Consider the following 22,384-nt stretch of genomic DNA (forward strand, 5'->3'; position numbering starts at 1 on the left):
TTTTTTTTTTTTTTTTTTTTTTTTTTTTTTTTTTTTTTTTTTGAGACAGAGTCTTGCTTTGTTGCCCAGGCTGGAGTACAGTGGCATAATCACAGCTCACTGCAGCCTTGATCTCGTGGGCCCAAGTGATCCTCCTGCCTTAGACTCATGAGTAGTGGGGACTACAGGTGCATGCCACCACTAAATTAGTCACGTCATGCCTGGCTAATTTTTAAGATATTTTTTGTAGAGACGAAGTCTCACTATGTGGCCTCAAACTCCTGGGCTTATGTGATCCTCCCACCTTGGACTCCCACAGTGCTGGGATTACAGGTGTTATCCATCATGCCTGGCCGATTCATGTAATTAACAAAATTTTTAGGATATAAAATTTTTAAGCCTTTTTTCCTGGTTGCTAAATAATTAATATGATTGTTAACACACAGTTGCTTCCTGTGTAATAACATGTACATTCCTTTTGTTGATACTGAAGCAGCTTTTTCAAAGTTTTGCTAGTTTTATTTGGAATGTATCTCCAAACATCTCACACATCTCTTCAAGATCACTGTCTTAAGTTTTGGGATTGAAATAAATAAATGTGAATATTTTACTTTATAAAATCATTACCTGAAAAAATGTGTTGAGAGAGATGAACATTCTCTGTAGCTTGGATAGTAAAACAGGCATTTTATTGTGAAACAGTACATTCTGTGGGTATACAGGAATGTGCCTGTATATTTATGTTTGTATTTGCTTGACTATGAGGATAAAATTTTTTGTAAAGACAGTCTCTCCGAAGGGGAACTAAGTTGCATTTTACTGTATTTTAATAATTTGGGCCAGGTGTGGTGGCTTACGCCTGTAATGCTAGCACTTTGGGAGGCTGAGGTGCGCAGACCACCTGAGGTCAGGAGTTCGAGACCAGCCTAGCCAACATGCTGAAACGCCTTCTCTACTAAAAATACAAAAATAAACTGGACATGGAAGCACACACCTATAATCCCAGCTACTCTGGAGGCTGAGACAGGAGAATAGCTTGAACCTGGGAGGTGGAGGTTGCAATGAGCTGAGATTACACCACTGCACTCCAGCCTGGGTGACACAGTGAGGCTTTGTCTTTAAAAAAAAAAAAAAATTGGCCAGGCCCGGTAGCTCATGCCTGTAATCCCAGCACTTTGGGAGGCCAAGTCTGGCAGATTACAAGGTCAGGAGGTCAAGACCATCTTGACCAATATGGTGAAACCCCATCTCTACTAAAAATACAAAAAATTAGCCATCGTGGTGGTGTGTGTCTGTAGTCCCAGCTACTTGGGAGGCCAAGGCAGGGAATTGCTTGAACCTGGGAGGTGGAGGTTGCAGTGAGCTGAGATTACACCACTGCATATCCAGCCTGGGCAACATAGTGAGACCCTGTCTCAAAAAGAAAAAAAATTGATTATCATGTACTTGTATTGCTATTCAAAAAATATAATTGTTTTAGAAAAGACCTAAAGAAGGCAGAATGAAAGCAGAGTAGGGTTGGGGGTATTTCTTTTGTTTTATTTATGTATACCTCCTTCCCAGTCTTGTTTCATTTATGAAATAAATGGTGAATACAGTAGGATAAGGCCTGCATTACGTAAGTCTCAACTATGTTTAGACTACATTTTATAACTAAAGGAAAATTAGACTTTTTTTTTCCATTGGAGATGAGGTCTTTCGGTGTTGCACAGGCTGTTCTCAAACTCCTGGCCTTGCACAATCTTCCCACCTCAGCCTCGCAAATGCTAGGATTGCAGGCAGAAAGCTAGATTTGAATTTAATAAAATAGAATAGAAATGTGTAATGTTACAATTTAGGCTTTATTATTAGAATATGAATTAATATTGCACTAACTTCTGGCCTGGTGCGGTGGCTCATGCCTATAATTCCAGCACTCTGGGAGGCTGAGGCAGGAGGGTAGCTTGAGACCAGGAATTCGAGATCAGTCTAGACAACATAACAAGACCCTGTCTTAACAGAAATAGAAACATTAACCAGGTGTGATGGCACATGCCTGTAGTCTAGCTTCTTGGGAGGCTGAGGTGAGGGAATTGCTTGAGCCCTAGTGTTGGAGGTTATAGTGAGCTGTGATGTGCTACCGCACTTCCTGCACTCCAGCTTGGGCAACAGAGCCAGACTCGTCTCTGTAAATAAATAAGCAAGACCTGTCTCAATCAATCATATAAATATTTTACTAATTTCTTGAGAAAAATCATTTTTTGGCTGAACGTGGTGACTCACACCTGTAATCCCAGCACTTTGGGAGGCCGAGGTGGGCGGATCACGAGGTCAAGAGATCAAGACCATCCTGGCCAACATGGTGAAACCCCATCTCTACTTTAAAAAATACAAAAATTAGCTTGGTATGGTGGCACACACCTGTAGTCCCAGCTACTCGGGAGGCTGAGGCAGGATAATTGCTTGAATCTGGGAGGCAGAGGTTCCAGTGAGCCAAGATCGCACCGCTGCACTCCAGCTTGGTGCCTGGTGACAGAGCAAGACTCTGTCTCAAAAGAAAAAGAAAAATCATTTTTTGAGAAAATATTTTCATACACTAATATTATAGTGACATAGATGCGTTTTTCTGAATAGTCTTTCCAGAAGCTGTCTGTCTTACTTTCCCTTTTCATGTTTTCCTTTGTAAAAAGGAAATAACAATATTTATTATGTGCCAAATATTGATCTAGAGTCTAGATGTTTTGTACTATCTCATTTAATGAAATAGGTATTAGTATGCCTTTTTTTTTTTTTTTTGAGACGGAATTTCACTCTTGATGCCCAGGCTGGAGTGCAATGGATCATGAATAGTTGCACACTCAGTAGCTGTATAATCTTTCTAAAACTTTCAGTTTATAAAATGAGCAGCCAAGCATGGTGGCTCACGCCTGTAATCCCAGCACTTTGGGAGGCCAAGGCAGGCAGAAAATTAGAACCTATAGAGCCTTTGACCTTCTAATAATAAGTTAAAATATAGAGCCTTTGACTTTTTTAATATAATAAATATAAACTAGATAAGAGGCTCAGATAATAAACAAATCAGAATTTGCAGTCTACAGTAAGAGATTAGGTTTTAGGGATAAAATAGAAGAGGAAGGGGCTGGATGTGGTAGCTGACACCTGCAGTCCCAGCACTGTGGAAGACCAAAGCAGAAGGATCATTTGAGGCCAGGAGTTCCAGACTAGCCTGGGCAACATAGTGAGACCCTGTCTTTACAAAAATTAAAATAAATATAAAGATGAAAGGGATCACAGGAGAGGAGATGGAATGAGAGTGGTGAATTTGCATGCTGTATAGAAAGGGACTACTTGTTTCTCAGTACAGAGATCATCGCATTTAAAGGATAAATGAAAGGTCCTTAAATGTGAGTTAAGTCATGACAAAATGAAAATCAGAAAAGAAGTTACAGTTCCAGTGGCATGTATCTGTAGTCCTAGTTACTCAAAAGGATAAGGCAGAAGTTGAGCCTGGGAGTTTGAGTTCAGCCTGGGCAACACAGTGAGACTCCATCTAAAAATTAGCCGACCAGGCACGGTGGCTCAGGCCTGTAATCCCAGCACTTTAGGAGGCTGAGGTGGATGGATCACGAGGTCAGGAGATCAAGACCATCCTGGCTAAGATGGTGAAACCCAATCTGTACTAAAAATATAAAAAATTAGCCCGGTGTGGTGGCGCGTGCCTGTAGTCCCAGCTACTCAGGAGGCTGAAGCAGGAGAATCCCCGGAACCCAGGAGGCAGAGGTTGTGGTGAACCGAGGTTGTGCCACTGCACTCCAGCCTGGGTGGCGTGGCAGAATGAGACTCTGTCTCAAAAAAAAAAAAAAATTAGCCAGGCAAGGTGGTGCACACTTAATAGTCCTAGCTACTTGGGAGGCTGAGGTGGGAGGATTGCTTGAGTCTAGGATTTGAAGGTTACACTGAGATATGATTGTACCACTGCACTCCAGCCTGGGCAATAGAACAAGACCCTGTCTCTAAATAATAATAAAAATAAAATGCCATAAGGGTTCAAAAAAAGAATAGCCAGGGATGACTTCACTAAGAAGGCTTGAGGAGGGAGGGATAGGTATTGCCAAAAACAGAGATACGAATGTGTTCAAGGTAACTGCAGTTGACAAAGAGTAGGCGTGGCATTCTTCTCCTAACTGGAGCAGATTGTGTCCGTGGTGTAGTGGATTTTATGCATTTTTTAACAGAATAAACCACCTCAAATATATTTATTTTAAATGTTAAACTTCAGTATATGAAAGAGCGGGGAACCCACCAGCAAACAGGTTGAAGCAGAGTTCTAGGTCTCCAGGAACAGTTTAAAAACTGTAACTGGGGGCCGGGCACGGTGGCTCAAGCCTGTAATCCCAGCACTTTGGGAGGCCGAGGCGGGTGGATCACGAGGTCAAGAGATCGAGACCACCCTGGTCAGCCTGGTGAAACCCTGTCTCTACTAAAAATATAAAAAATGAGCTGGGCATGGTGGTGCGTGCCTGTAATCCTAGCTACTCAGGAGGCTGAGGCAGGGGAATTGCCTGAACCCAGGAGGCGGAGGTTGCGGTGAGCCGAGATCGTGCCATTGCAGTCCAGCCTGGGTAACAAGAGCAAAAACTCCGTCTCAAAAAAAAAAAAAAAAAAAAAAACTGTAACTGGGCTGGACATGATGGCTCACACCTGTAATCCCCAACACTTTGAGAGGCCGGAACAGGAAGATCTCTTGAAATCAGGAGTTTGAGACTAGCCTGGGCAACACAGTGAGACCCCCATCTCTAAAAAAAAAAAAAAAATCAGTCTGCCATGGTGGTGTACACCCTTAGTCCCAACTACTTGGGCAGCTTAGGTGGGAGGATCACATGAGGCCATGAAGTGGAGGCTGCAGGGAGCCCTGTCAGTGCCAGTGTACTCCAGCCTGGATGAGAGAGTGATACCATGTCTCAAAACACACACACACACACACACACACACACACACACAGAGACTATAACTAGAAGGCAGAAATGGGAAATATTAGAATAGGCACAAATTTCATACTTATTTATTGTTTGCTATGTTGTAAGCCCTTAACAAATATCTCATTTAAATCTTTTTTTTTTTTTTTTTTGAGACAGAGTTTCGCTCTTGTTACCCAGGCTGGAGTGCAATGGCGCGATCGTGGCTCACCGCAACCTCCGCCTCCTGGGTTCAGGCAATTCCCTGCCTCAGCCTCCTGAGTAGCTGGGACTACAGACACGCGCCACCATGCCCAGCTAATTTTTTGTATTTTTAGTAGAGACGGGGTTTCACCATGTTGACCAGGATGGTCTCGATCTCTTGACCTTGTGATCCACCCGCCTCGGCCTCCCAAAGTGCTGGGATTACAGGCTTGAGCCACCGCGCCCAGCCTCATTTAAATCTTACAATAAGCCCTTGAGAGAATAACTGTTGTTCCCATTTTGTGGAAAAAATTGAGTCTTAGAGAAGTCTAATAAGTTGCCCAAGGATAAGCAACCAGTAAACTATAGAGTCAGTATTCAGATCTTGGTCCTTCTGCCTCCAAAACTCATGCCACACTGAATGAGGAAGGTTTTAATGCTCCTTCAATCTGGAATTGTATTTTGTAAGCCAGAGGCACTTTGATCAGAGGAGAGGTTTAGACTTACAGCAAGAAGAGATACTGAGCTATGGTGGCTCACTCCTGTAATCCTAGCACTTTGGGAGGCCCTGGTGGGTGGGTGACTTGAGCTCAGGAGTTTGAGACCAGCCTGGGCATCATGGCAAAACCCCGTCTCTACTTAAAATACAAAAAAAAAAAAAAATAGCTGGGCATGGTGGCGTGCACCTGTAGTCCCAGCTACCTGGGAGACTGCGGTGGGAGGATTGCTTGAGCCTAGAAGGTAGAGGTTGCAGTGATCTGAGATCATGCCACTGCACTCCAGCCTGAGTGATAAAGTGAGACCCTGTCTCAAAAGAAAAAATAGATTAAAGATAGTTTAATCTAAAAATAGATTAAAGATAGTTGATAAGTTTATTTTAGGGTTCTATAATGTTTTAGTGATAGTGCTGAAACCCAAACCAAAATTCTTTGATTTGCAATCTAAAGCTCTTTTCATTATTCCAGCCAGGCAGTAATGGTGGAAATAAAATAATAGTCTGGTCAAAGTATGTCTGAGGATGGAGATGGAAAACCATTTAAGAAGTTTTCTGGGTCTGAGTATAGATAAGGACTTGAAAGAGTAATAGCATTGGAAATGGAAAGGAAGGTGTAACTATGAAGGTTGATAAAACAAGTCAACTATAAAGCACAATATATGGTCAGTTTATGTATGTGTTTGACAGTTCACTACATGTAGTATTAATCCTTTCTAATACCTAAAATTTTATGAAGTGTTTACCGAGTGTTTGCACACGTATTATCTAACTTAAATCTTCTTTGAGGTAGATATTCCCATTTTACAGGTGAGGAGATTGACATTCTGGGCATTACTTTGCCCAAGATCTTACAGCAGTTAAGTGGTAGAATCGTGGTGCCAAAACCTATTAACCAATATGGTGTAATGTACCTAAACTGTAGGTGCTGACTTACTTCTTTATCCTGGAGAGATATGATGGTGGTGATACAGTGCAATGGAATTAAAATACACAGTAGTTATTCAGGCCAGAAAAAGTAGAGATAATTCTGAATGTTATATATTTTCTTAGAGTACTTGAAGTGATCATATATATTCTTGATGATGGGTATAAATTCACTAGAAACCTGAGGCTAAAATTGAGTGGTAAGAACTTTTGCCAAGTATTTAGGGATGGAAATTGGTGTCCAGGGAAAAAGAAAATACTGTAACTTATGTCTCATACTATAATTTCCTCCCTGATTTCTTCTTGTACTTTATATTTCTCTCCTGTGGCATTTTAAATATTCTATCTTGTATAATTTTTGTTGATGTGTCTCTTTTACCCTCAGTAGACTGTAATTCCTAAAGGATAGCAATTACTGTGCATATATGTATTCTCTATTGTTGCTTTTCTTGTTTTGTATTCTGCATATGTTTATTACATGCTTAAAATGTGCCATATCTGGGTTGGATGTGGTGGCTCACAACTGTAATCCCAGCTCTTTGGGAGGCCAAGGCAGGTGGATCACTTGAGGCCAGGAGTTCAAGACCAGCCTAGCCAACATGGCGAAACCCTCTCTACCAAAATATACAAAAATTGGTTGGCCATGTTGGCACACACCTGTAATCCCAGCTACTTGGAAGGCTGAGGCATGAGAATTGCTTGAACCCAGGAGGTGGAGTTTACAGTGAACTACCTGGGCGACTGAGCGAGACTCTGTCTCCAAAAAAGAGAAAAAAAAGAATGTGCTAGATATGTACTAAGTCTTTAAGAGTGAATAAGATATAACCTCTGCCCTCCAGAGGCTTATTTCTAATAGAGAGACAAGTGATGTAACAAATTTAATACAGTATAATGACTGTTGTAATTGTAAAGTTAAAGGTACAGTAGAGACTTAATAGAGAATTGAGCAATGTAACTTAGAATTCCGATTTATTTTTTGTAATAATTAACAAGTGAAAAGCCTCAGATTGTAAGAATAAAGAAGCAAGCAAATATTTCCTATCTGTGCATCTATACTTGCTGATAGATACATGGAGCACAGGTGTCTGTGAATTAGTGGAATCTCTTTATTCTTCCATGAGAAGCATTGGTATTTTAAAGTGGGATGAAATCTGAAAATGATAAGAACACAAAGTATAAAGTGTTTTATAAGAAATCTGTTTTATTAAAGACAGTCTTTTAAAAGTTCATTTAAAATTTACCACCAAAATTCAAAGTAATGGCACTTAAACGCTTGGAAAAGAGAACAAAGTATAATATCTTTTCATGTAATATCTTTTCAAATGTAGTTTATTAGTTTTAAATCCAGTTCTTCCTTTCTCACTAAATCTTCCCAAACCAGTAGATGGAACTCCCACAGGATTTTCTTGTAACTCCCATTTGGTTCAAAAAGAGGGAGCAAAGAATGTAGATCTGAATTAGGAGTTGGGGCTTGGTGATAGCATACATAGTTGTAATTGACTGAGCGTGAGACAGTAGCAAGTAGTGTGAGTTGTGCTGTGTTCAGAGAGGCTGACTGTTGTCACCTAATATTATAGTCTCAGTGTTGCTGGATCTTCTAAAATTTTTAAAAGAAGCCAGAAATTCAGATTTCTGTGAAATGTTCTAATTGATAAATGTTGGCTTGAAGTCTAAAATAACAAAATTAAACAAAATGTATACAATGCTGTATTTGAACCACAGGTTATTACATTTGAAATTTCACCTGGGTTCAATTCTAGCTCAGTAAGCAGTGTGACCTTGCTATACCCTCTATATAGCCAATTTTTAAAAGATTTGGGGGTGTCAGGAATTAAATATGGCAAATATGTTTTATATGCTTATGTATTTCTCATTTTTCTGTCCAGCATGTAGAATGAGACATAATGCCACTTAAATGAGAAACCTAAGTGTTTATCTCAGGTGAAACTGCTAAGGATAGCAGCCTTTACTGTACAAATCTTCTAACTTCTACCCCAGTGCTTTTTCCATTATTAGTCTTATGGCTTTCAGCAGAATCACCTTGGGTACTTGTTAAAAATATAGATTCTGAGGCTGGGCACAGGGACTCACACCTATAACCCCAGCACTTTGGGAGGCTGAGGTGGGAGGATCACTTGAGTTCAGGAGTTCAAGACCAGCCTGAGCCACATAGCAAGACCTCGTCTCTACTGAAAAACAAAACAAAGTTAATGTAGATTCTGATCAGCATAAATCAGCAGGTCTGGGATAGGGTTCAGGAAATATTTATTTATTTATTTATTTGAGACAGAGTTTTGCTCTTGTTGCCCAGGCTGGAATGCAGTGACGCAGTCTCTGCTCACTGCAACTTCTGCCTCCCCGGTTCAGGTGATTCTGCTGCCTCAGCCTCCCGAGTAGCTGGGATTACAGGCATGTGCCACCACGCCCAGCTAATTTTTGTATTTTTTAGTAGGGATGGGGTTTTACCATGTTGGCCAGGCTGGTGTTGAACTCCTGACCTCGGGTGATACACCCGCCTCAGCCTCCCAAAGTGCTAGGATTACAATCATGAGCTGCTTGACCTGGCCAGGAAATGATATTTTAGCTACCTCCTTGCCCCATTTTTAATGCAAATAGAATGGACCGTGGCTAGAAAAGCATTCTTTTGGACCATATGAATAAAACAGACTTCTAAGAAAATTACCTTTATTATAATAAGTAGGGCAGACAGTTTTATTTTTATTTATTTATCCAAAATGTATTGATTACACTGAAGTAGTATAGTGCAATTTTTTTTATAGCCTCAGCCTGACTTACATTGTTTCCTACCTTATTATTTATAAACTTTTGGGCCTAGGTTAATTTGCTTTCTTAAAATGACACTGGTTTAGTGGAATACTTAGGTAAGAGAGTGGAGTGTTCAGGAAGCTTCTTAAGTGACCAAAAGAGTATATAGTGATAGTGGTTTCTTTTTCTTTGTTTTTTGTTTGTTTTGGGGTTTATTTGTTTTTTTTGGGGGGGTGGGGGGGCTCGTGATCCTCCCACCTGTGCATCCTGTGTAGTTGAGAATGTGAGCATTTGCCACCATGCCTGGCCAATTTTTAAATTTTTTTTATAGAGACAGGGTCTCCCTGTGTTGCCTAGGTTGGTCTTGAATTCCTGAGCTCAAGCTATCATCCTGCCTCAGCCTCCCAAGGCTCAGCCTGGGATTATAGGTGTGAGCCACAGTAATACTTTGATTATTGATCATAGGTAATAATTTTCTTCATCTGTAAATGGGGTTGTTTCATTATCACCAAATTGTATGTAAAACATTTAGAATTTATCACAGATTCTTTTTTAGAGTATCTTTTCATTTTAAGGTATTACTTTCAAAAATGTCAAATTTAAATTAGCTGGGCATGGTGGTGGGCATCTGTAATCCCAGCTACTCAGGAGGCTGAGGCAGGAGAATCACTTGAATCCAGGAGGCAGAGGTTGCAGTGAGCTGATATCAGGCCACGGTACTTCAGCTGGGGCAACAGAGTGACTGAGAACCTGTCTCAAAAACAAACACTCCAGAAATGCCAAATTTGGAAATAAAAGGAAGACTGATTTCTTTCTTTCTTTCTTTTTTTTTTTTTTTTTTTTTGAGACGGAGTTTCACTCATGTTACCCAGGCTGGAGTGCCATGGTGCGATCTCGGCTCACCGCAACTTCCGCCTCCTGGGTTCAGGCAATTCTCCTGCCTCAGCCTCCTGAGTAGCTGGGACTACAGGCACGCGCCACCATGCGCAGCTAATTTTTTGTAGTTTTAGTAGAGATGGGGTTTCACCATGTTGACCAGGATGGTCTCGATCTTTTGACCTTGTGATCCACCCGCCTTGGCCTCCCAAAGTGCTGGGATTACAGGCTTGAGCCACCGCGCCCGGCCTGATTTCTTTCTTTATTTTCTGAACCCTTGAGCATTCTGTATAGTGATTCAAAGTTTACAAAGCACCTTCCATTTGTTGTCTCTGTTGGTCTGTATGGCATTCTAGAAAAGGGAATAGGATTGGGTGCGGCGTGGTGGCTTATGCCTGTAGTCCTAGCTACTTGGGAGGCTAAGGCAGGAGGATTGCTTGAGCCCAGGAGTTTGAGGCTACAAGTGAGCTATGATTGTGCAACTGCACTCTAACCTCCAGCCTGAGCCATAGAGCTAGACCCTGCCTGTTTAAATTAAAAAAGAAAAAAAAAAAAAAGGTGGTGATAATATTTTCATTTCGCAGGGGAGGCTGCTGAGACTCAGGCCCTGGTTGCCAAAAGTCACACAAGTGTTTAGATATTCTCTTATTAGAGAGCTAGATTTGCAGCCCAGTCTGTTTTAGGGATTACCTAGAGAAATACAGAAAGAAATTTATTGGCTGGGTGAGGTGGCTCACACCTGTAATCCTAGCACTTTGGGAGGCCACGGCAGGTGGATTGTGAGGTCAGGAGTTCAAGACCAGCCTGGCCAACATAGTGAAACCTTGTCTCTACTGAAAATACAAAAATTAGCCAGGCATGGTGGCACGTGGCTGTAGTCCCAGCAACTGGTGAGGCTGAAGCAGGAGAATCACTTGAACCTGGGAGGTGGAGGCTGCAATGAATCAAGATCATGCCACTGCACTCCAGCTTGGGCAACTGAAAATTTTATTATTCCAGGATCACTAACCCCAAAAAATTTTCCAAACTTTTTTTGAGACTTTGTCTCAAAAAAAAAAAAGAAAGAAAGAAATTTATTATAGATGAAATGGAGGCCAGGCACGGTGGCAGTCAGCCGAGATTGTGCCCCTGCACTCCAGCCTGTGGGACAGAGTGAGACTCTAAGGAAAAAAAAAAAGATGAAATGGAGTTAAAAATGGAAAGTTTAAATGAGGCTGTAAAGTTTTTTGGGGGGTTATAGAGCAATCCTGGAATAGTAAAATTTTCAGTGTAGCTGTGGAGAAACAATAGTAAGTCTAAGAAGGCATTTGATTGTTGGCTTATTATATTATCACAAGACTGGCCACTATCTACCTAATTTCCCCAGATATTTTCTACTCAAATATTTTCCACTCTTCAAACTTCAGAATTGAAGTGAACCTTATAGACTTGTCTAACTCCTTTATTTTTGGATTACACTAACATAGCGGCATAGTGACTCACACTTATAATCCCAGCACTTTGGGAGATTGAGGCAGAAGGATAAGTTGAGGCCAGAAGTTTGAAACCAGCCTAGGCAACATAGTGAGACACCATCTCTACAATTTTTTTTTTTTTTTTTTTTTTGATTAGCCACACATGGTAGTGAGTCCCTGTAGTCCTAGCTACTTAGGAGGCTAAGGTGGGAGGATTACTTGAGCCCAGGAGTTCAATGTTACAGTAAGTTATGATGACTTCACTGCACTCCATCCTGCCTGGGCAACAGGGTGAGACTGTCTCTAAAAATAAAAGGAAACTAATAGCTAATAATGGGTCACATGCCCAATTAATTACAGAACTATAATTCAGATCCGCGGAGTTTCATGTTGCCACTCTTTACAAGTATATTTTTTCTTTTGGAATTTGTTAATCAAGAAGTATTCGTATAGGCTGGGCGCAGTGGCTCATGCCTGTAATCCCAGCATTTTGGGAGGCCGAGGTGGGCGGATCACCTGAGGTCAGGAGTTTGAGACCAGCCTGGCCAAGGTAGTGAAACCCTGTCTCTACTAAAAATACAAAAAATTAGCCAGGCGTGGTGGCAGGCACCTGTAATCCCAGCTACTTAGAAGGCTGAGGCAGGAGAATCACTTGAACCTGGGAAGCATTGCAGTGAGCCGAGATCGTGTCATTGTACTCCAGCCTAGGCAACAAGAACAAAACTCCATCTCAGAATTAAAAAAAGAAAAATGAAAAAGAAATAATCACATAGATTGGAGTCCACTGGTAATTTTTGATCTACCTACATGTATAGGAGTTTACTGGGTACTTGAAGGAAGCAATTAATTTTTACTTGGACCTGTTTTTTAGAAAGAGGAAAAATGTTTTCAGAATTTCTAATAGACCGCTTACCCTAAGCTAATTTCCTGGAAAACACCATCATTATAAGGGCTAACTTGAGGTTTTTATTCGCTGAAATTGGTTATGCCAACTTTCTGTTTTTAAAAAGTTTTTCAATAGATATTGAATGTAATTTATTTCATGGTTTTTTCTTAAACATTTGATGACTCCTTCTCCTTGACACCTGAGTGATAAAAAAAACGAAATTGAACAAGCCTTAAGCCTCTAATGACTAGTAATGTAAAACTCAAATATTTCATTATAAAAGTTTACATATTTTTGATACATGGAGACCTAATACAGTGATATGTTCTACTTGATGAAATAATTTCTTGATTATGAGAGTCAAATCATTAGTATTTTGTGATATTAAGCAGAGCACATCATGGTAACTAAGTATTTACAGTTGAACAAGTTTCAGATCCACTATGAACATCTTCATTCTCTCAGTCAACAAATGGTTTTGTTTGTTTTTTTTTTCTTTTTCTTTTTTTTTTTTTTTTTTTGAGACGGAGTTTCGCTCTTGTTACCCAGGCTGGAGTGCAATGGCGCGATCTCGGCTCACCGCAACCTCCGCCTCCTGGGTTCAGGCAATTCTCCTGCCTCAGCCTCCTGAGTAGCTGGGATTACAGGCATGCACCACCATACCCAGCTAATGTTTTGTATTTTCAGTAGAGACGGGGTTTCACCATGTTGACCAGGATGGTCTCGATCTCTTGACCTTGTGATCCACCTGCCTCGGCCTCCCAAAGTGCTGGGATTACAGGCTTGAGCCACCTTGCCCGGCCAACAAATGGTTTTTAACTAAATGCTCCTCTGGCCTGCATACGGTGTCAGATATGGATACAAACATAAGTAAAACTCAGGGCACAAAAGTGCCACCACCTTTTTATTTTTTTTCCTTCAACAGAGTTTTACTCGTTGCCCAGGCTGGAGTGCAATGGCACGATCTCGGCTGACTGCAACCTCTGCATCCTGGGTTCAAGTGATTCTCCTGCCTCAGCCTCCCAAGTAGCTGTGATTACAGACGCGTGCCACCACGCCTAGCTATTTTTTGTATTTTTAGTAGAGGTGTAGTCCCAAATTGTTGGGATTACAGGCGTGAGCCACCTTACCTGGCTCCCCTCTCCCCCCCCCCCCCCCCCCCCCCCCCCCCCCTCCTTTCCGTTCTTTTCCCCAACGGGGTTTTTCTCTGTCACCCACACTGGAGTGCAGTGGTGCAGTCATAGCTCACTTCAACTCCTGGGCTCAAGTGGTTCTCCTGCCTCAATCTCCTCATGGCTAGGACTGCAGGTGCATGCCACCATGCCTGACTAATTTTTTTTTTGGAGAGATGGAGTCTTGCTCTCAAACTCCTGGCCTCAAGCCATCTTCCTGCCTAGGCCTCACCAAATGCAGGGATTACAGGCATGAGCCACCAAGCCCAGCCCAGTTTTAATTGTCTTTTGAACGTGAATTTTAGTCTGGATGCATTGGCTCACACCTGCAATCCAAGCACTTTGGGAGGCCAGGGTGGGCAGATCACTCAAGCCCAGAAGTTCGAGACCAGCTTGAGCAACATGGTGAAACCCCATCTCTACTAAAAATACAAAAATTAGTCAGCATAGTGGCAGGCATCTATAGTGCCAGCTACTCAGGAGGCCTAGGCAGGAGAATTGCTTCGGCGTAGGAGGTAGAGTCTGCAGTGAGCTGATATGGCACCACAGCACTCTAGCCTGGGTGACTTAGCAAGACCCTGTCTCAAAAAAAAAGAAAGTGGATTTTGTGAGTTTTTGATGGCTTTTATATTTACTTGTACTTTATTAAGATCAAGTCTTTAAAGACAAGTTAGGTATTTTTAAAAGACGATTTCAGACACTTTTAAGCTTTTTGACTACTTACGCATTAGTTCCACAAATTCTCTTTTCTCTCATTGTCATGCTGAACTCAGCTGAAGTTCAAGCTGGTCAGATTATTTTGCCCATTTATTGGTAATTCTTTGGTGGTGTTTTTTTTGTTTTTTGTTTTTTGTTTTTCGGGGACGAAGTCTCACCCTGTCGTCTTGGCTCACCACAACCTCCACCTCCCAGGTTCAAGCAGTTCTCTGCCTCAGCCTCCCAAGTAGCTGGCATTACAGGCACCTGCCACCACACCTGTCTAATTTTTGTATTTTTAGTACAGGGTTTCACTATCTTGACCAGACTGGCCTTGAACTCCTAACCTCATGATCCACCCACCTCGGCCTGCCAAAGCGCTGGGATTACAGCCGTGAGCCACCATACCTGGCTGGTGGTGGTTTTTTTTTTTTACATCATCACTATATGCAGTGCCCAGAACAGCGCCTTGAATATGGTAGAAACTCAATTTTTTTTTTTCCTGAGATGGAATTTTGCTCTTGTTGCCCAGGCTGGAGTGCAATGGCATGATCTTGGCTCACTGCAACCTCCGCCTCCCAGGTTCAAGCGATTCTCCTGCCTCAGCCTCCTGAGTAGCTGGGATTCCAGGCATGCACTACCGTGCCCGATTAATTTTGTATTTTTAGTAGAGACGGGGTTTCACCATGTTGGCCAGGCTGGTCTCGAACTCCTGACCTCAAGTGATCCACCTGCCTCTGCCTCCCAAAGTGCTGGGATTACAGGTGTAAGCCACTGCTCCCAGCCTTTTGCTTTTTTTTTTTCCCTTCATATGCAAGCCTACCTGAATGATTGCTTTTGGTTTTTTGGGGGGACAGAGTGTCATTGTGTCACCCAGGCTAGAGTGCAGTGGTGCTATCTTAGCTAACTGCAACTTCTGCCTCCCGGGTTCAAGCTATTCTGCCTCAGCCTCCGGAGTAGCTGGGATTACAGGCGCCTGCCACCACACCCAATTAATTTTTGTATTTTTAGTAGAGGTGGGGTTTCACCATGTTGGCCAGGCTAGTCTTGAACTCCTGACCTCAAGTGATCTGCCTGCCTCAGCCTCCTCCAGTACTGGGATTACAGGCGTGAGCCACTGCTCCCGGCCAAAACTCAGTATTTGTTGTAAATATTTGTGTTGAATCTCTAAGGGGAAAAGCAGCAGAGATGCAATGTGGTGTTCTTACATCTGTTGACAATTCAACCAGTGTTTTAATCACTATAGAAGCTTCTTTATTGCTAATTTATTTCTGCAAGGAAGTCATATATCTTCTGTTTCTAAAATATGGCTGATTACTAGATTATGGTTGTCCCCAGTTGTTTTATTCCTAGAGTTTGTTTCTTTAAAAATAGTGTTTCCCAAAAAGCAACAAAAGAGTTATTTCTCTGTAGTTAAAGTCTTGGGAAAACTTTTGTAGATTGGTGTATCCTTAACCATTTTAAAATCAAAACTGATTCCTGAAGGATTGTTCTCAGTGACAGGGTAACTCTGATAATCAATGGATTTTTGTATTTGATTATATTCTCTCTTTAGTTATGTCATAATGCCTTCACATTTTAGTAAGACCTGCATATATATGAGAGCATTTAGAAATTTCTGTTTTTGCAGAAGTAAAACTACCTTTTAAAATAAACAGTAGGCTGGTGTGCAGCTCACACCTATAATCCCAGAGCTTTGGGAGGCTGAGGCAAGAGGATCACTTGAGCCTGCGAGATATAGGCTGCAGAGAGGTATAGTGTGCAGTGAACTGATCGTGCTACTGTACTCCAGCCTAAGTGACCCTGTCTCTAAAAAATATATATATAATTCCAGTTAGTCAAACATCATTTAAAGTTTTGATTTAGAAAATAGGAGTGTCAGTTTTTTTCCATCAGATGAATACATTGATATTGGCACATTCTTGATTTTGCATGTGTTTCCTTTTCCTTCCCCACTTGGCCAAAGTACAGCAAGTGTCTATAGATCTTTTCCTGAGGAAGATGATTTCTTTTTTTTTTTTTTTTTTTTTTTTTCCTGAGACAGAGTCTCACTCTGTCTCCAGGATGGAATGCAGTGACATGATCTCGGCTCACTGCAACCTCTGCCTCCTGGATTCAAGCAATTCTCCTGTCTCAGCCTCCCAAATAGCTGAAACTATAGGCACACACCACCACACCCAGCTAATTTTTGTATTTTTAGTAGAGACAGGGTTTCACCATGTTGGCCAGGATGGTCTCCATCTCTTGACCTCGTGATCTGCCTACATCAGCCTCCTAAAGTGCTGGGATTGCAGCCGTGAACCACCATGCCAAGCAACAATTTCTTTTAAGGAGATTATTTAGTGTTCTGGTTGAAGTTGCCTCCTTTGGAGTGAAACAAGCAACAAAAAATGTTCTCACTAATTTAATATATTTTAAATAATATTTGCCCTATTTTAAAAGAAACCAAGGAGGAGAGAACCTGGCTTTTATTTTTAAAACAAGTTGAGGCCAGGCACGGTGGCTCACGTCTGTAATCCCAGCACTTTGGGAGACTGAGGAGGGTGGATCACCTGAGGTCAGGAGTTCGAGACCAGCCTGACCAACGTGGAGAAACCCTGTCTCTACAAAAATACAAAATTAGCGGGGCATGGTGGTGCATGCCTGTAATCCCAGCTACTCAGGAGGCTGAGGCAGGAGAATCGCTTGAACCTGGGAGGCAGTGTTTGCGGTGAGCTGAGATCCCACCATTGCACTCTAGCCTGGGCAACAACAGTGAAACTCCATCTCAAAAAAAGTTGAGTTTTCTATAGAATGCATATTAGCAGACACTCTATTGCTACCTACCTTTTGAAGTCATCACTACAAATTGGTATTCAGGTATTCTAAGTAATGTTCATTCAGATTTATCATTGATAGCAACTGAATAAATTGAGGGGTTTTTGTTTTTGTTTTTTAATGCTGCAACCTCTTCTTATATGTAGTTTTTGGTGTCTTTTCCCACTGGGATTTTTCCTTGGTCTGTAGCCTCTTTAATAAGGTTAAGAAATTGCCACTTGGCCCAGGCAATAATGTCACCTTCAAGATTGCTTTGAAAGTCATGCTATTTATTTTCTATGAGTTAACTCTGAGTGGAGTAATTTTCAGTGTGACAGCTCTTTTGATGTCAGTTTCTCTGGAGCTCTCCTTGAAAGATTGGTTTTGTTCTGTGCTGAAAGAAAGATATTGGGCGTCCTGGACAGTCTTAGTTAACAGGAAGGAAAGTTCTAAGGAGAGCCACTTAAAGAGTTGTATTCATTCATAACAGAACTGAAATGCACAAAGCTCTTCAAGCACTGAGGATCTAAGATTATTTTCTAGATCTCTTAATTGTTAGATATATGTATATATCTTATTTCTAGAGAAGTCTTGAGGACATCTCACCCATACTCCAAGCTCCTAGAATTATTTTGGTGAAGTAAATGACTTTATTACTGTCCAGTTAGTTGATCTGATTGAGTCTTAGATGTCATTTCTTTTAAAAGTCCCACCTTGGGCCCTGAATACTGATTTACCAGAATGAATAGTTAAATGAAAGATTGGAAGCTAGAGCTAGTTCTCTCGCTTTAAACTGACACCCTACCCTCCTGCCTTATTCAAGAGGATGTTGTTCATGTTCTCAAGTAGCAGTACAAAAATCTCACACCTTAGTCTGACCAGTATGAAAACAGCTGCTCTAGCACAAAATGTCCTTCTTCTGTCCCCAGCTGAGATTGGGGGAGGGACAAAGCCCAACTGTTAACTTTACCCCATCCTGTCTGCCTGCTAGAAGGCCTGTTTCCTACCCTAATGGTTTCTGCCTAACAAATGGTGTTTCTTTTTTACAGCATTATGATCCTGGACTTGTTGTGGTGATGGTAAACTTAGCAGTGGTAATTTTTTATTTTCAGACTGAATTACTCCTTTTGTCATCAGTGCACCAATATGTTAGGCTTACTTTCTCTGTTGTAGCCTTCATCCTTCTGCTTGGTCTTTTTCATTTTCCTTTCCTTTCCTTATGCAACTTGTCTGATCCTTGTTCATTAAAGGGTAATGTTAAGAAGGGATGTATCTGTTTGTGTTAGAACTGCCAACAAAATCAGTTAAAACATTAAATTCTAATACTGTCAAAAACTTGATTTCCCCACAATGTAATGGGCACTAGCACTTGCTACTGCAATTTATAAATAAATTAAAACAAACTTTGACTGCCTTAGAAGGCAAAAGTACTAATGCAGAGTTTATAAACAGGGGTTTACAGAGGTAATGAATTTGTACCAAAACTTCTTGATTCTTGCAAAACAAATTCTGAAAGATCAAAAAATATACCAAAATAAATTCCTTTGACATTTCTTTTTAATTCTTTCATTGGACCATTTGTTTTTACCAGTAAATCCCTGATTGAGACGTTATGAAAGTGATATTGCACCTAGGAAGTCATTTTTATAACCTGTCTTTAATTTGGTCCTTTTGCTAAAGATTGCAGTCACTGCTTATTTATTATACCATTGGGCATAAGGTAGTAATGCATTTTCATTTTGCTTTACTGGCAGTCTTTGTATCTAAAAGAAGGCTGTATTCTAGAAGTTTTCCTTTTTTTTTTCTGACATGAGATGTTCTTTCTTTAACAGTTTTGTTTTGTATTGTGATAATTCTAATTTTTCCTATTTATTGTTTAAAAACAACAATAGGATACATAAGTAAACTTATGAATTTTTCATTACATCTTAAAGGCAAAAACTAATTCCACAGATACAGAGCCACTGAATACAAGTGGTTGTGATCATTTTGAACATGGTTTCTTCTTTATTTTGCAGGACCAAAACCAGTCATGGTCATGGCCTTTATTTTTTTTTTTTAAGTTTTTTTGGGGTTGGGGGGGTAATGTCTCAGATTTAGCCTAAGAAAACTCCATTTTTAGCCCAAAGGTATAATATATATATGTGTGTATAACAACAACAACAATACAACCAAAAAAACCAATTGTTTACACCAGCCTGAGTGAAATGATGAGGGAAGTAAACATTGTGTTTTTTCACTAAAGGTGTACAACGGATAAGGTAAGTCCTCTTTTCAGTGGGCTTACATCACAATAAAAAGCGCAAGTTGTGATGTAAAACAGCTGTGGTAGTAAAGTGCTTGTCTGCCCCATTTTGCTTTGTTTGGCTGGTTATGAGTGGATTAAATATATATTTATTAAAAAAAAAATCTCCAGCATAGATCAATTAGTTTAAAGTCAATTTTCTTCGCAACTAGTCCTTTTCACAGCTTACCAGTTAACCCTGCAGTGTTAAATCCAACCTAGGAAATGGGACTTTAGAGCACCAGATTAAAAGGAAAACTATTCTTTGTCTCTAAGGGCAACTAATTGTTGCTTCTTATTTAAATTTTTCACAGCACCATTAAATTGTAAAGCACCTCCTTGTCTATGAGGATCATAAAAAAAAAAATTTTTTTGAAAACAAATTTTAACATCCTGAGTTGTCATTATAAAGTTTTACTACATCATGTTTGAAAATGTGCTTCTTCTGTTTAACCATGCCAGTTGAGATTTTTTTTTTTTAACCAGTTTAAAAAAGTTGTGTAGGAGGATTATCAGTGGACAGAGTGAAGTGATTTTTGATGGGAAGTTATTTGGGGATCTTAAAAAACATTTTTAAAGCTTTAAAATTTAAACCTCCTGATGCCATTGCTTAAAAGTGCTTTGCATTACTTATTAATCAAGTTTTGCCATAGTAATTTGGAATTAATCCCAACTGGAAGGTCAGCCAAGGTGGTTAGTTGGGTTTCAACTAGGAAAGGAAGGTCTTGAGTGTAAGCTGTGAGAATGGCTTGTGTTTGGTTCACTGTAGCTTTCTGGTCTCTGCACTCCAAGGCAAGATCTCTAACCACCCAAACCCAATGTGTAAAATGAGCTGTTGGCTTGGCTTTGCACCTTACCTTGATTATGTGTTCCTATTACAGGGAGAACAGATCCCATTCCAATCGTTGTCAAGTATGATGTCATGGGCATGGGTCGCATGGAAATGGAGGTAAATTGATCTCATTAACTTCTGATTTTTATAGGATATTTTTAAATGATACCAATCCCAAATTCAGATGTCCGTGCAAGAATACATTTATCAGATAAAATGTAGTTTTAATATTTTTCTTTGGACAACTAAAAAATATATTTTACATTTTCATTTAGTGCTACTTTTGAGACTAATAGAATATAAACAATGCCCCTGTTTTAACTGGCACATAAAGAAGTTAAGTGGTTTGCTCAGGGTTATACAGCAAGGCAATTTTCAACTTAGATCCAGACCTTTGTGCTTGTTTCAGTGGGCAGTGTTGCTCAGCTCTTAAAATGTTGCTGTGATAAAAGCTTTGCCTTTGTAGAATTGGGTACAGCTGCCATCTGTAATACCTGCTTTGCCTTGCCGCAAATATTTTCTTCATTGACTCCTAATTATTTGAAAATTAACATTGAGGTTGGGCACAGTGGCTCACGCCTGTAATATCAGCACTTTAGGAGGCCAAGGTGGGTGGATCACTGAAGTCAGGAGTTTGAGACCAGCCTGGCCAACATGGTGAAACCCCATCTGTACTAAAAATACAAAAAAAATTAGCGAGGGCTGGCGGTGGGCACTGTAATCTCAGCTACTTGGGAGGCTGAGGCAGGAGAATTGCTTGAGCTTGGGAGGCGGAGATTGCAGTGAGCCGAGATCACACCATTGCACTCCAGCCTGGGCAACAAGAGTGAAACCCTATCTCAGAAAAAAAGAAAAAAAATTAACATTGAAGTAAAGTCTATTTTCAACAAATGTGCCTTTTAGAAACTGCCAGCATTTAAGGATTAACAAACTATTTTGCATGTGATTTTCTCTGTGGGGTGACAATAAAGCAAGCTGAGCAAAATACAAAGTTTTTTTGTTTTCAGATAATACTGTAGTTATATAAATAACTTTTTCATAGCTAATCTTGGGGGTACATTAGGAATTAAGTCTAATCATCTATTTTTGTCAAGCTTGATTATGCTGAAGATGCTACCGAACGGCGCCGTGTCCTAGAAGTGGAAAAAGAAGACACAGAAGAGCTGAGACAAAAGTACAAGGTATTCAAACAAAGCTATTCATTGGGCAGGTGGGTAGGTGCTCACTGAAGAAAAAAGAACTCAAATTTTGTTGAAGAGTATCACTGTTGATAGCATTTGTTTGATATTTGGTGGTAATTAGTCGTAGATCTCAGATTTCTATTCCATTCCTATTTATTGGCTTTTTAAAAACTATAGACATAATATCTATTCCAAAAGTCTGTTAGGAAGATTATATTAGTTGGTGTTTGAAAGCACAGTGCCTGTCACACAGTAGGTAATCAAGTAGTGGTAGCAGTAAAAATTGTTAAAAGTCCTTTGAGGCCAAACATGGTGGCTCACACTTGTAACCCCAGCACTTGGCAGAGGTCGAGGCGGAAGGATTACTTGATTCCAGGAGTTCAAGACCAGCCTGGGCAACATAAAAAGACCCTGTCTCCACAAAATTAGTCAGCCATGGCCTGTGGTCCCAGCTACTTGAGAAGTTGAGGCAGGAACATCACTTGAGCCCGGGAGGTTGAGGCTGCAAATCATAGCACTGCACCACTCCAGCCTGGGCAACAGCAACTCTTAAAAAAAAAAAAAAAAAAAAAAAAAAAAACTAGGGGCAGGGGGTGCCTTTGAGAGCTTGATACCAATTGATAAGGCTTTCCTTTTTTTTTTTTTTTTTTTTTCCCAGGTTGGAGTGCAGTGGCACAATCTCAGCTCACTGTTACCTCCACCTCTAGGGTTCAAGCAATTTTCCTGCCTCAGCCTCCAGAGTAGCTGGGATTAAAGGCACACATCACCACACCCAGCTAATTTTTGTATTCTTAGTGGAGACAGGGTTTTTTACCATGTTGGCCAGGCTGGTCTTAAACTCTTGACTTTGTCATCTTCCCGCCTCAGCCTCCCAAAGTGCGGGGATTACAGGCATGAGCCACCA

At 40.7% G+C, this 22,384-nt stretch overlaps 1 protein-coding gene across 8 annotated transcripts in view; it reads left to right on the forward strand.

Moving 5' to 3' along the window:
• Positions 1-22,384, forward strand: part of GPATCH8 (G-patch domain containing 8) — a 75,384-nt gene that overhangs the window by 9,919 nt on the left and 43,081 nt on the right. For 4 of the 8 annotated variants that reach the window (XM_032279391.1, XM_032279394.1, XM_032279395.1 and 1 more), the window contains 2 exons: positions 20,349-20,416; positions 21,394-21,480. In XM_032279391.1, the coding sequence (XP_032135282.1) occupies positions 20,390-20,416; positions 21,394-21,480 (114 nt within the window). In that variant the 5' untranslated portion in view covers positions 20,349-20,389. Of the gene's footprint in view, positions 1-17,087; positions 20,417-21,393; positions 21,481-22,384 lie in introns of those variants that run through there. The other 4 variants (XM_032279390.1, XM_032279389.1, XM_032279392.1 and 1 more) reach the window with 3 other exon arrangements.

Source organism: Sapajus apella, unplaced genomic scaffold (genome assembly GCF_009761245.1).
Source record: "Sapajus apella isolate SASKATOON/1434 unplaced genomic scaffold, GSC_monkey_1.0 scaffold12, whole genome shotgun sequence".
In the NCBI taxonomy this organism is placed as follows: Eukaryota; Metazoa; Chordata; class Mammalia; order Primates; family Cebidae; genus Sapajus; species Sapajus apella.